This window comes from Schistocerca cancellata, chromosome 8, assembly GCF_023864275.1.
Source record: "Schistocerca cancellata isolate TAMUIC-IGC-003103 chromosome 8, iqSchCanc2.1, whole genome shotgun sequence".
Lineage (NCBI taxonomy): Eukaryota > Metazoa > Arthropoda > Insecta > Orthoptera > Acrididae > Schistocerca > Schistocerca cancellata.
The window spans coordinates 362,449,468-362,465,090 of record NC_064633.1 but is presented as its reverse complement, the minus strand read 5'-3'; the positions used below and the strand labels follow the sequence as shown (position 1 = coordinate 362,465,090).

The 15,623-nt window shown below is 42.8% G+C and overlaps 1 protein-coding gene across 1 annotated transcript in view; it reads left to right on the top strand.

Annotated features, from left to right (window-relative positions):
* The window catches only part of LOC126094787 (glutathione S-transferase 1-like), a 76,240-nt gene that overhangs the window by 24,878 nt on the left and 35,739 nt on the right, over window positions 1–15,623 (top strand). The window contains exons 3-4 of the mRNA XM_049909348.1: window positions 13,100–13,158; window positions 13,250–13,391. Of these exons, the coding sequence (XP_049765305.1) occupies window positions 13,100–13,158; window positions 13,250–13,391 (201 nt within the window). The remainder of the gene's footprint in view (window positions 1–13,099; window positions 13,159–13,249; window positions 13,392–15,623) is intronic.

The window sequence follows — 15,623 nt, the reverse complement described above, 5'->3', positions numbered from 1 at the left end:
TTAGCGGATCTCTTTTAGTACTAATGTGGATGAATTCACAGTTTTCATTATTTAGAGTCAGTTGTCACTTTTAGCACGAAACATATATCTTGTCTAAATCTTTTCAATTGGTTTTGATCATCTGATGACTTTACAAGACGGTAAATGACAGCATCATCTGCAGACAATCTAAGGGGACTGCTCAGATTGTCTCCTATGTTGTTTACGTAGATCAGGAACAGTAGATGGCTTATAACACTTCCTTCGGGAACGCCAGATATTTCGATTACTTTCCGTCAGTTACTATAAACTGTGGTCTTTCTGAGCGGACGACACGAATCCAGATACAGTCACACAACTGAGGCGATACTCCTTAGACACACAATCTGATTAGAAGTCTCTTGTGAGGAACGGTATCGAAAGCCTTCTAAAATCTAATAATGTGGAATTAATTTGACATCCCCTGTCGATAACATTCATTACTTCGTGAGAATAAGGAGCTAATTGTGTCTCACAAGTATGATATTTTCTAAATTTCTCAATAAATCGTTTTCTTCGAGGTAATTTATAATATTCGACTACAGTATATGTTCTAAAATCCTACTGAATCCAAATTTGACGAGTCCTTCCGCTGTTTAATTTTTCGGACGCTGGAGAACCTCTGTCCGTAACACGTTAGAAAAGTCAACCAAACAGTTTGTCAAATGGTACTCTACGAGATACAAAATTACTCGCAGAGAGGGCATTAGCTCGCTGGATGCATTATTTGATAAATCATAGCAGAAAATCATATTCACCATATATCTTATCATGTAGTAGGCTTCCATTTCTAGCAGGCTAGACACAACGATACATAAGCGGAGTTGCGAGTAGTTTAGTCTAACACATTACCACTGAAACTGCAGCGCAATACAGCTCGAATCACACAAAACTGACTGCTTAGCCTAAAGTCGTGTTCACACCGAACGGGTCGCGTCACGCAGCGCAGAACGGCGCAGAACCGCGCACGACTGAGCAGACTGTTTGTAGGTGCGGAACATGGTTCCGATGTAAGCCAGCGCTCGTCAGTGAAAAAGGAGGACGAAACTTTGGAAACTCTAAATGTTGGTTTCGTAGACGTCTATCACCAGCTTATGGGAGGAAAAGTATGTTGTGAGAGGTTATAATAAATGAATTGGGTTCGGAACAGGTGATAAATGACATGATTATTGCCAGCATAAAATATGTTGTTGTGGTCTTCAGTCCTGAGAACTGAAATATATTTGCAGTCAAAGCGAACACTTATGTTTTGTCACATAGCTTTTTCTTTGCTGTGACTATGTGCCAGAGAGCAGGTATATTTATACACATTGCTAGAACCAGTCTAACACTTGTGATCAATTAGACTGTCGTTGGTAATATAACCCGAAGCAGTAATAACTCCTTCTTGTAGCACTGTTCCTACAGTAAGGAATTGATGGCATTACTATCCCCAGTGATAACACGAGGAAGACTTACAGGATGTACAAGGTGCATTCAAGTTCTAAGGCCTCTGATTTTTTTTCTCCGGACTTGAAAGAGATAGAAACATGCGCATTGTTTTAAAATGAGGCCGCATCCATTATCAATACGTCCCAGAGATGGCAGCACCGTACGGCAGATGGAATTTTACCGCCAGCGGCGAGAATGAGAACTGTTTTAAATACTTAAAATGGCGACCTTTTCCTTACTTGAACAGCGTGCAATCATTCGTTTTCTGAATTTGCGTGGGGTGAAACCAATTGAAGTTCATCGACAGTTGAAGGAGACATGTGGTGATGGAGTTATGGATGTGTCGAAAGTGCATCCGTGGGTGCGACAGTTTAATGAAGGCAGAACATCATGTGACAACAAACCGAAACAACCTCGGGCTCGCACAAGCCGGTCTGACGACATGATCGAGAAAGTGGAGAGAATTGTTTTGGGGGATCGCCGAATGACTGTTGAACAGATCGCCTCCAGAGTTGACATTTCTGTGGGTTCTGTGCACACAATCCTGCATGAAGACCTGAAAATGCGAGAAGAGTCATCCAGGTGGGTGCCACGAATGCTGACGGACGACCACATGACTGCCCGTGTGGCATGTTGCCAAGCAATGTTGATGCGCAATGACAGCATGAATGGGACTTTCTTTTCGTCGGTTGTGACAATGGATGAGACGTGGATGCCATTTTTCAATCCAGAAACAAAGCGCCAGTCAGCTCAATGGAAGCACACAGATTCACCGCCAGCAAAAAAATTTCGAGTAACCGCCAGTGCTGAAAAAATGATGGTGTCCATGTTCTGGGACAGCGAGGGCGTAATCCTTATCCATTGCGTTCCAAAGGTCACTACGGTAACAGGTGCATCCTACGAAAATGTTTTGAAGAACAAATTCCTTCCTGCACTGCAACAAAAACGTCCGGGAAGGGCTGCGCGTGTGCTGTTTCACCAAGACAACACACCCGCACATCGAGCTAACGTTACGCAACAGTTTCTTCGTGATAACAACTTTGAAGTGATTCCTCATGCTCCCTACTTACCTGACCTGGCTCCTAGTGACTTTTGGCTTTTTCCAACAATGAAAGACACTCTCCGTGGCCGCACATTCACCAGCCGTGCTGCTATTGCCTCAGCGGTTTTTCAGTGGTCAAAACAGACTCCTAAAGAAGCCTTCGCCGCTGCCATGGAATCATGGCGTCAGCGTTGTGAAAAATGTGTACGTCTGCAGGGCGATTACGTCGAGAAGTAACGCCAGTTTCATCGATTTCGGGTGAGTAGTTAATTAGAAAAAAAATCGGAGGCCTTAGAACTTGAATGCACCTCGCAATGAAGAGAATGAAGAGTCTACTGACCACAGGATACGGAAACCTAGGGAAGACGAAAGTAATGAGGAGTAACAGAAATCAGAGTAGGTGAGAAACCTACCATCGAAACCACGAAGTAGACGAAGTGAAATAATTCTGCTGTCTTGGAAGCAAAACAACATGTGACCGAAAAAGCAAGGACATAAAAGGCACGTCTTATGGGAGTGAATAATGGACTGTGGGGAAACCTAAAAAGAAAAGGATCAAAGTGTTTGAGATGTGTTGATACAGAACTAAATTCCAAATTAGATGAACTGACAAAGTAAGACGTGCAGAGGTTTTCCTCAGAATCGGTGAGAGCAGAAACATGTAGAACAAATTGACAACAACACGGGAGACGATGATAGGACATGCGTTAAGAAATCAGGGAATATCTGCGATTGAACTAGAGGAAGCAGGAGGAAGTAAACACAGTAGCATAAGAGAGAAGTTGGGATATATCCAACAAATAACTTAATGAGGATGTTGAGTACCAGTGCCTCACGCCCCCCCCCCCCCCACCCTGGAAAAAAGAGTATAGGAAGTTTGTATCCAGAGTACTTTGAACACTTGGTCTGTTTTACTGAAGCCGTAGGCGTCCGCAAGAGGGGGCAATTGCGTCCACTCTTCCACCTCCGTAATCTGGGCTATTGAATTATTCTTCATTACAGAATTCTCCTACACCAAGGACAACCATAAAATCTCTAGGGTGTAAGTTTTTTGGTCACCTATAAAATTTAGTTCTTGTAGCCTGACACGTCTCGAAACGGATCAGCTCATTTCTATAACAAATTGCAGTTTTAGAGTCTTGTCCTCCGCCATCACTCCTGGATAAATTTCAGTAGAGGGCCGTCATTCAACCAATGGTAATGAAACAGTACACTAATTATACAAATGCAGTGAATAATAGAGAGAGAATGGCAATAACACTGCGGTTTTTCAATTCCTGTAAATTTTCGGTGTACTTCTCCAAAGTAGCCACGCAAAGCATCTCAGTGACTGCTCCTGAAAAGTGCGGCGCTTTTAACGATGCACTGGAAAAGAATATATTCTTTATTTCAAATTTCCCTTACTACCAGTAAAACATAGGAGGCAAAATTATGAAGTGTGTTCAATAATTAATGCAACACGTTTTTACTGAAAGCAGGTTGGTTTTATTCAGTATTCCAATACACGATACCATACCCGAATCTTCTGGCTCCAAAACGCTATTTTTCAACATAATCTCCAGACAATGCGTCGGCTTTGCGCCACCTTACTGGGAAGGCCTGTATCCCCGCATGGTACCACCCTACTGGTCGACGTAGGAGCCAACGTCTTGTTGCATCAGTAATCTGCCCAATCCACCTACTGTTCCCACTTAGTACGTCCTTCATTGAGCCAAACAGATGGAAGTCAGAAGGTGCGAGATCCGGACCGTATGGTGGATGAGGAAGAACAGTCGGATGAAGTTCTGTGAGCTATTCTCGGCTGCTCAGACTTGTGTGAGGCTTGCGTTGTCATAGAGAAGGAGAAGTAAGGTTTTTTTTATGGCGATGAACATGTTGAAGTCGTTTATTCAATTTTCTGAGGGTAGTACAGTACACATGAGTTGATCGCTGCACCACGAGCGAGAATTAAACAGAAAAACCCCTTCAGGTTCCGTGAAGACCATTGCCATGATTTCACTAGTTGAGAGTGCGGCTTACCTTTTTTGGATTTCCGTTTTGTCCTCGATTCGAAGTGCTGAGCCCATGTTTCATCGCCTGTGACGATGTTCGAAAAAAAAAAAATTGTCACGAGCCTTATAATGCGCAAGCAGTTCCGGCACAGTTGGCCTGTTGTTACTCCTTATGGTCTTCTGTTAGGCTGTGAAGAACCCAACCCAATGGCACACAGCTTTGAGTGGTGGCAATAGAAGGAAAGCTGAAGTTTTAAATTTCACGTTTAAGAAATCATTCACACACGAGTACCGAACAAACATACTGTTACTTGACTGTCGTACAGACTCCCACATGCAGTAATAGAAATAGGCATCCATGGTGCGGGGAAGCAACTGAAAGAGCCGTAAACAAATAAGTCGCCAGCTCCAGACGGAATCCCAGTTCAGTTTTACACAGACTACTGCGTCGAATTGGCCCCTTACTTAGCTTTCATTTATCGCGAATCTCTCACTCAAAGTCGCAGGTGACCGGAAAAAAGCGCAGGTGACTCCTGTATATAACAGAGGTAAAAGAGTGGCACCCTTATGATTACAGACCAGTATCATCGGTTTGCTGCAGAATTCTTGAACGCACTGTGAGTTCGAATATAACAAATTTCCTCGAGACAGGATAGCTTCTGACCACAAATCAGAGCGGATTTAGAAAGCATCGCTCATGCGAAACTCAACTTGCTCTTCCCTCACATAAGCTACAAACCATCAATGGAGGGCAACAGGCAGATTACACATCCCTAGATTTCCGGAAAGCGTTTGGCACGGTGTCCCGCTGCAGATTGTTAACGAAGGTACGAGCATGCGGAATAGTCCCTACGTTAACCTCGACGACGAGTGTTCATCAGATGAAAGGGAATTGTCAGGAGTGCCACAGGGAAGTGTGACAGGACCGCTTTTATTCTCTGTACACATATATGACCTGACGGACAGGGTGAAGCAATTTACGGTTGTTTGGCTATGACGCTGTGGCGTATTCGAAGGTGTGGTCGTTGAGTGGCTGTAGGAATATACAAGGTGACTTAGACAGTATTCCTAGTCAGCGTGTTGAACGGTTGCTTTATATAACTGTAGAAAAATGTAAGTTCGAGCACAATCCCGTAATGGTAAATACAGCGTTAGTACGAAGCAGCTTGACACAGTCATGGAAGCGGAACGGGCACGTAAGGATTGTAGTAGAGAAGGCGAATGGTCTGCTTCGATTTATTGGAATAATTTTAGGAAAGTGTGATTCATCTGTAAAGGAGACCCAAATAGAATACTAGTGCCAACCATTTTCTGGTACTGCTTGGGTGTTTTGTATCCCCAACATGTAGGATTAAAGGAACATACAGAAACAATCCAGAGTTGGGCTACTATATTAGTTACCGGTAGTTCCGAACAACACAAGTATTACAGAGGTGCTTCTAGGACTCAAATTGGTGTCCAGGGTGGGAAGGTGACTTTCTTTTCAAGGAACGCTACTGACAAAATTTAGAGAACCGGCGTTTGGAGTTGACTGCAGAATGATTCTACTGCCACTAACGAACATTTCGTGTAATGATCAGAAAGATAAAGTAAGAGAAATTAGGGCTATGTGGAGGCATACAGAGAGTCGCCTTCCTCTCGCTCTGTTTGCAATTGGAACAGGAAATAAAATGATTAGTAGTGGTATGTGGTGCCCTCCATCATACAACCTAGAGTGGTTTGTGGAGTTTATATGTAGATGTACACTCCTGGAAATGGAAAAAAGAGCACATTGACACCGGTGTGTCAGACCCACCATACTTGCTCCGGACACTGCGAGAGGGCTGTACAAGCAATGATCACACGCACGGCACAGCGGACACACCAGGAACCGCGGTGTTGGCCATCGAATGGCGCTAGCTGCGCAGCATTTGTGCACCGCCGCCGTCAGTGTCAGCCAGTTTGCCGTGGCATACGGAGCTCCATCGCAGTCTTTAACACTGGTAGCATGCCGCGACAGCGTGGACGTGAACCGTATGTGCAGTTGACGGACTTTGAGCGAGGGCGTATAGTGGGCATGCGGGAGGCCGGGTTGACGTACCGCCGAATTGCTCAACACGTGGGGCGTGAGGTCTCCACAGTACATCGATGTTGTCGCCAGTGGTCGGCGGAAGGTGCACGTGCCCGTCGACCTGGGACCGGACCGCAGCGACGCACGGATGCACGCCAAGACCGTAGGATCCTACGCAGTGCCGTAGGGGACCGCACCGCCACTTCCCAGCAAATTAGGGACACTGTTGCTCCTGGGGTATCGGCGAGGACCATTCGCAACCGTCTCCATGAAGCTGGGCTACGGTCCTGCACACCGTTAGGCCGTGTTCCGCTCACGCCCCAACATCGTGCAGCCCGCCTCCAGTGGTGTCGCGACAGGCGTGAATGGAGGGACGGTTGGAGACGTGTCGTCTTCAGCGATGAGAGTCGCTTCTGCCTTGGTGCCAATGATGGTCGTATGCGTGTTTGGCGCCGTGCAGGTGAGCGCCACAATCAGGACTGCATACGACCGAGGCACACAGGGCCAACACCCAGCATCATGGTGTGGGGAGCGATCTCCTACACTGGCCGTACACCACTGGTGATCGTCGAGGGGACACTGAATAGTGCACGGTACATCCAAACCGTCATCGAACCCATCGTTCTACCATTCCTAGACCGGCAAGGGAACTTGCTGTTCCAACAGGACAATGCACGTCCGCATGTATCCCGTGCCACCCAACGTGCTCTAGAAGGTGTAAGTCAACTACCCTGGCCAGCAAGATCTCCGGATCTGTCCCCCATTGAGCATGTTTGGGACTGGATGAAGTGTCGTCTCACGCGGTCTGCACGTCCAGCACGAACGCTGGTCCAACTGAGGCGCCAGGTGGAAATGGCATGGCAAGCCGTTCAACAGGACTACATCCAGCATCTCTACGATCGTCTCCATGGGAGAATAGCAGCCTGCATTGCTGCGAAAGGTGGATATACACTGTACTAGTGCCGACATTGTGCATGCTCTGTTGCCTGTGTCTATGTGCCTGTGGTTCTGTCAGTGTGATCATGTGATGTATCTGACCCCGGGAATGTGTCAATAAAGTTTCCCCTTCCTGGGACAATGAATTCACGGTGTTCTTATTTCAATTTCTAGGAGTGTATATTATCTGAAAAGTTTACTTTCACACCATTCAACTTTCGTGTAGATTTATTGCTCCAATAGACAAACTGTAGAAGGCTGTTAAACACAATACAGCTGCTGTTCTGTAAACTATCTGATAGTTTACAACACTTAAAGGAATTTGGGACAGAGTTCGAGTATTGTAAACACACTTTGTTGGCATTTAATACACTTAGCCTGTCTTCCATACGATGAAAAACACTGTAGCTATAAACCAAGGTTCCAATCCAGTAACAGCATATTCTTTAGCCAAGGAAGACATAAAAGTTTCTCACAGATATTGTAAGGCTTTTGTGAGTGTGACGAAGTGAACTACTTCCATGAGCAGTCAAATGAAGTCCTAAACTGTTAAGCTATGCAGTAATATATGAACCTTTATGCCACAGAAAACAAACTGGAAATGCTATCTGACCATGAATGTTTAACATAATAGTCATGTACAATATCATAGTTGTAACTAAAATGAATTTTACATAGCTACCTGTTACAGTATTAAATAATAAGTAATATTTCATCGAGAAACTGTCATAAAATCGAATAGTATGTCTGCAGTTGGCTTATAGCTCCAACCACTGCGGTTGAGGATGTTCCCTCTGATATATAATGATTGATTATAGATTTGAAAGACTAATTAAAAATACTTTTCTGGACCATTCGAATCAGAATAGAAGTTGAGAATATGCTTTTCACCCTTGCTATCATATATTCCATATTATATCTCAATAACATAACAGCTAACTCTGCACTATATTTCGAAAATGATCATGCATAACAGCAGCTGCTGACTTGCCTTGCCCCACTTTACACCTTATTTCATGCTAAGAAATAGTGATTGTTATTAGTGGTTTGCAATTGAAAAACATAAATAATTCACTTAACTGTTCGTGTCATCTCAGAGCATTTATGTTCCACAGTCGATATCAACAAGTCTGTAAAGTACAATGGCGTCACAGCAGAGAAGAAATGAAGTGTCTCAGTTTGATTAAAACAGTTTGAAGAAGAATATACATACATTTAAAGCAGGTTTTTAAAGCAGATTATATATATGATATTTTCTCAAATCCATGGATTAATTTCAACAAAATTTGTCACACAAACCAAACGTCGAGAGTATCAGCACTGTTCAGTTCAGAACTTGCTGGCGTCAATACAAGTGGAGATATTGGCAGAAGTGTGTTTTTACAGCTCCTGCCATATAGTGCTTGCCCACCACAACAGGCATATCGTTTAGTAATAGTATCAGTCTGCTTCATCGACATGTTTTGGAGGGCAACTTAAAAGTCAGGGGAAAAACTGTTTTCCAGTCCCATATCTATAGGCTGCCTTGCATGATGTGTGTTGTGTTGTAGTAGTATCAGCCCCAGTTTATCGACCTCATTTGCATGGTAGCCTGTATGTCAGGAATAGAATACGGTCTTCAAGCCTCTGATGTGTAGGCTGCCCTTCAAAATGGGCGTGTTGTGGAAACAGTGCTAGGCTGCTTTATCAAAGCGTTTTATAGGAGGTACAAGTGCAGATGAGCATATCTCAGGGAAAGTTGAGATGTATGTAGGAGGCGATGGACAGATGGATGGATGGATACGGAGAGAGGGATGGGAGGTGATGGACAGAGAGAGGGGGCAAGAGGGAATGGACAGGGAGAGGGGGAAGAGGAGATAGATAGGAAGGAGTAGGAGGAGGGGGAAGTGGTCATAGGGAGGGTTATAGGAGATAGACAAAGAGTGGCATGAGGATAGCATGGACATAGAAAAGGAGAGAAGGAGATGTACAGCTAGAGGCGCTAGAAGGAGATGGTTAGAGAGAGGGAGATGCAGAAGGCAGTTAAAAGGCTTAGTGCGGTAGAAGGCAGGTGGGAAAGGACGAGGAGGGAGTAGGAGATAAACAGAGGGGAGTATATAGACAGAGAGATGGGGAGGAGGATATAGTTAGGGATGTGTGTATGATTAGATGGACAAAGAGAGGGGAGGAGGAGATTTAGAGACAGAGAGAATGGGGAGGAAGACAGATAGAGGTGGGATAATGAGGTGGACACAGAGACGGAGGGAGAGGTGGACACAGAAAGGGGGAGGGGGAGGTGAGCGAAGATACAGGGAAGAGAGTAGTGTGTACATGTACAGCCAGTGTTCCTCCCAAAACAGAACAAAACTCCATGCAGAACGGAAATAGGGAAGATAATGACGATCGGTCATTCAAACCAAGAGCATATCGCAAAAACTGTCCATTGACTGGTGGCCAAACCAAATACCACAGATGGCCAACCTAAATACCACAGATGCGAATGCAACAGTGGGGTTACAACTGCTTTACTCAAAGAGCTTATTTCGACAAATCGAAGCTGACTATAGAAGAAACACGCAGAGCATTGCAAAGATTATGTCGCGAATTAAGTGAAGCATAATTATGGTGAGCAAAAAATGAAATTGAAAATGAACGGGCAACATTCAGTGTGTATCAGGGCGTTTTATAAAACTGCTTTGTTGCCAGTAGCATTGTTCACTGCTGGGCTTGTCGTTTGACATATAAATTTTTTACAGGTACAGCTGAAGCTCATCCATCTTAAATTGTCTATTTCAACTGTCTTATCGTTGACACAACCACTTTGTTGGTTCCTTGGCTATCTTCTTTTACACAGAAGTCTTGGTTTGATTTTAGGTAACCACACATTTCTATTTTATTAAAATCTCAGAAAAATCTTGCAGCATATTGAGACCCCTAAGATAATAGTATCGTGCACGGAGTTACTGCATTATCCCAGGCAGCTCATCATGGAGAATTTATTATGTTGCTAATTGTGAAAGGCACGGCAGGTTTTCTTCTTTAACATTAAAGATGTCCATTCTCTAACTGTTCTTGTAGTGCACTAGTACATAGCTGCGCCCTCTGGTGGCAATCACATACAGGTGCAGTCATGTCTCTGGAATATGAGAAATAAGACATGTGCAGGTTTGAAAACGTCAGCAAGTCTCAATTTGTTTGAGATATTTAAGACTACGCGTGTGCACGCATATGGCAAGGAGAGTGGGGGAGAGATTGGACGCAGCCATTTGTGGAGTTTAAAACTGATAGAATAACGACATTTAACGATCATAAGTTTGCCAAAGTGGTACACTTTTCCGCAAATTCGCTAGAATATGGATAATGGTTGTCGTCTTCCACTACAGACGATGTGGAATTTCTTAGCAACATAACTATGCAAGAAATAACAGGCAATATTAACATTTTCTCAGCGAGAAGAAGTGTTGTACGAAAGTGCAGTGTCTGATGTTGTACATGTTCCAGTGCCACGGAGGCAGCCTCTGGTCGCTGCATAACCCGCGTCCTGATCACTGGGTTCTGGCAGATGGTGTAGCAGTTTTAGATAAACTATGACGACTTTTTAAAAATGATACAGATTATTTAGACATGGAAATAACGTAGTGGCTCTTAATTTGTGGGCCATTTGGCCTAGAACAAAAAGATCGGACCATAGACGTCGCTAGTCTTTCAAATTACATCACATTAGGTTACAGTTGTTGCACTTTGACCGTTAGCAGAATAAATATAACCTCGATGAGCTTGACAATGCTTAGCTACACGTCTGTCGGAACAACAATCAGATATTACATTGATCGTTTATGGGTTCGCAGCAAGGCGGTACGAATTGTCGTGGGGTCGGCTGGGGCCGTTCTCGGCAGAAAGATGAGCAGGAAGTCGTTAAGAGCCGACGTTAAACTTTTGCCATAATGTGTGTTCGTTGTGGTGTATGGAGAATATTTAACATTGACTGAAGTTCAAGGAATGTCGTTCAGGATTGAATCATTTATGAACGTGTTATTAGAATCTCGTGGCATGATTTTATTATCCTGATGCAATAACTACTATTGACAAAAGGATATAATAAGTGAATGGTAGCTTCTTAGTCTGCTTTGCATTCTGAACTTTGTCCAATGATATTAATTAAGGGACAATTGATCATCAAAAAGGACAGATGTATTTTTCAACATGGTGAAGCAAATGACGCCTCACATCAGTAGTGTCAATGTGTTCTGTACTGCAATAGAAGAAATGTTTGTATATTTTGATTAATAATACAGTCATCTCCTGGTTTCTTTTGAATGCTATTTTACTTTGTTACAAAAATAGAACTACAGCCATTGTCAAGTGCACCTTAAACTGCAAGTTAGATCACTAGTGCCAATAAGTGAGCCATGTGTGTTTTGTAAGGCTACAGAAGAAATATTTACGTTTGGTTTCTTTAATATGCTTTTTTTACTTTTGTACGAAGATAGAACCACGGTCGTCGCCAAGTGTATATTAAATCTGTGAGTTAGACCAGTAGTGCCATTAGGTGAGCCATAAGTGTTTTTTACTATTCTAGAACACGGATAAAGACAATTTTGGTGTGAGAATAACATTGTGACAGTTAATTTGAGGGTTCATTGTGCCTTGCAACAAGTGGGTACAGAGACAGAAGAACAGTCATGTTTATTCGCCAAGTGAGGTACAAAGAACAAGATGTTCAACTTTGGGGTACATACTGACTGGCTGTTTTATTTTAATGCCCAGTAAAATAATAGGTTGTGACTGGGAGATCTAAATATCTGTGTGCTTACCCAGAAGCTATACGACTGGCTTATTCGGGATACGAAGATGGAACCACAGTCGGACTTAGGGATCAAGTGTAAATTAACCAGTAACTTAGATCAGTAGTTGCAATCAGTGAGGCATATTTGTTTTGTACTCTTGTAGCAGGAATCCGTACGTATTTTGTTGAGTAATATAGACAATTTTTGGTCTCTCTAAAATTCTATTTCATTTTGGTATAAAAATCGAATTCGGAGACATATCTCCAAAGCCTTTCTTCTCTACTTTTGAATATGACTCTGCCATGATTACATATATAACCTCAGTAATAGTGGAATTGAAGTAAACGCACCTATTTTTTCGCTAAGTTCAGTTGAAAAGTTATTGGAGGTTTTGAACTCCACAATCTTAAAGGAAAGAATAAAATTAAGGACACTTGTATTCCATTACTTATCACTTGCAGTGTTTTGTTGTGGTCACTTCGCAAAACGCCCATAAACATTCTGAAAGTACATCTGAGAAGAACTTGCCCTGGTGCTTAATTATTTGTGTCCCAACGAAAATAACGAGGTAATCATCTGTGCAGATGACTACTGGTGAAGGATTGTATGGTTCTGATAAGAAATGGACTTCGACTAGTTCCCTTGTAATCAGCACCTTTCAAAAAAAAAATGTTATTGCTATTTAGGAAACCATGGCCGTCACTGCCTGCGAATATTACAACAAACGAATCTTACGCACTCTTCTGGTGTGTTGTATGATTTTTCTGTTAGTAGTTAGTGAAAAATTGGGGCATTTTAGTCTTCACTTGACTCTGTTAGTGTATAAAGGGTATGACTTGCTGAAAACAAGCTTCTTTTGTTTCAGATAAATCCCGAACACACAGTGCCATCCTTGGACGACAATGGTTTTATTCTTCACGACAGGTACGTTCAGAGACGAATTTCTGTGCCATCTCATACATTTCATTCTCACAACCACTGTAACGCTGTAAGAGTGATATTCCACTTGTGGTAGCCACGCAATCGCCACTTACCTTGTATCGAAGTACGGCAAAGATGACTCCCTCTATCCGAAGGATGTGAAGCAGAGGGCGCTGGTCGACCAGAGGCTATTTTTCCATGGGACGAAACTCTTCCCTCGTCTAAGGGCTACGGCAGTAAGTGTATTTGTATAGATTTTTTGCAAAGTTTTGTTTTAAACCTTACAAATTGTTAGAAGAACGTCTAATTTTGAAATAATATGAAAATTAATGAAGCGAGCAGTTATTTAAATGAATCTTGATAAAATTTCAAAGCGGTGCAAAGACTGACATATTACTTCAAATGTTCAGAGTGGACTTATGCACTTCACAAAAAGCTAAAATGTAGTATTCTATGACTATAATGTCCCTGAGTTACAATGGAATCAGTCACCTGCACAATCACCAGACTGCAACACTTTGTAGGGATATGAACAGGAATAATCGTGTAAGCTCTGCCGTAAATATAGCAGCTGACTGACTACGTTTCATTGGTAGGATGCTGGGAAAATGTAGTTAGTCCATAAAAGAGACTGCTTACAAAATCCTTGTGCCACTCACACTAGTTTAATGCTCAAGTCTATGGGACTCATACCAGATAGTACTAACTGGGAATACTGAAAGTACACGAAGAAGGGCAGCACAAACGCTCAAAAGTTTGTTTTAATAACGAAAGAGTATCAGGGAAATGCTGTAGAACCTGAAATCGCACAGGGTTTAGAGAGGCCAACCCTCTGACTAGTTACTGACCGTACAGACACATGTAAGTTGCCACGCATCTCTTGCTACAGATTCATTGAAAGAAAACCGTAAGACATTATACAACAGGGCATTCCCTTTACCATTAACTGCACAGTATATATGTAAGTGTAGAGAATTCTGTATTGGGATAAGTAGCTATTTTAATTAATAATTTGGCACCCGCGAAGTCTCTATACAATTTATACCAGAATATTTACCAGCTTTCACTGTAAGATAGCCCACCACGCTCGTTTCATCAAGAAATATGTATATGCGGAGCCACAACTGCATGAGCCTGTAAGTTACATTATACTTCACAGACTGTCTTTGTAAAAGGATTGCTACATTTGAAACGTTTATCTTGCCACTGTTGTTATTAATCATAGGCAAACAGTATACCCTTGACCTGAGTTATGATAAAACCTTGCTATAAAATGTTGACTGCTCTACCTGAACAGTGCAAGGTTGTTAATCAAAATTTCCATGAAAAACACAAAACAAAGATTTAGGCCTTGGGGAGATGATAATATCTCTCACAGTTTAATAAAACAAATTATTGCCGTATTAGACAAGCGAGTGCAATGCTAGTTACCTTGTCTGAACACTAAACAGCTGATTTTTATGTTTGGTTTGGCCACTGTGTACAATGGATACACCGTCACAATGAGGACAACAACTTAGGTACACACAAGGTTATATTTGTTGTTGTGTTAACCACGGGAGTAGTGTAAGATCGCCAAGGGATTTCGAAATCTAATATTGAGCACAACAAATTTTTACTTAGCTCCACCAAAGAGTTAGAACACACGTAAAAATTGGTAGAGAGCGAAGTTATCTAAAACTGCAGAAAATGACGCTAACATTGTGTGAGGTACCAAATTGTGTGGAAGACTGCATAGAAAAAGAGCAACAAGATTTCCTCATCTGGGCAGCTCGAAAATGCAAAGATAACGAAACAAAAAGACCAAAAAATTTGTAATCAATTAGGCAACACAAGCTGTTTGCGGAACAACTAAGTTGTCTCCAGAATGAGATTTTCACTCTGCAGCGGAGTGTGCGCTGATATGAAACTTCCTGGCAGATTAAAACTGTGTGCCCGACCGAGACCCGAACTCGGGACCTTTGCCTTTCGCGGGCAAGTGCTCTACCATCTGAGCTACCCAAGCAAGACTCACGCCCCGTCCTCACAGCTTTACTTCTGCCAATATCTCGTCTCCTACCTTCCAAACTTTACAGTAGCTCTCCTGCGAACCTTGCAGAACTAGTACTCCTGAAGGAAAGTATATTGGGTTAGCTCAGGATATTTTGGGTAGCTCAGATGATAGAGCAATTGCCCGCGAAAGGCAAAGGTCTCGAGTTCGAGTCTCGGTCCGGCACACAGTTTTAATCTGCCAGGAAGTTTTAGCTAAGTTGTCGGCTGCTCAGAATACGAATCAGGCTACCGCAATTGCGACATTTTATATTTTCCTAAAATCAGTAGCGTGCGCCACTCAGCACCAGGCGGCTGCGTAAAATCTTAGTTCACAGCCCTCAACTGCCCACTCTCATGAAACTCCACATGGAGGGTGCAACTTAATACTGTTGTCAATATGACAAATGAGAATATCGCTTATTTCACACAAAAACTGT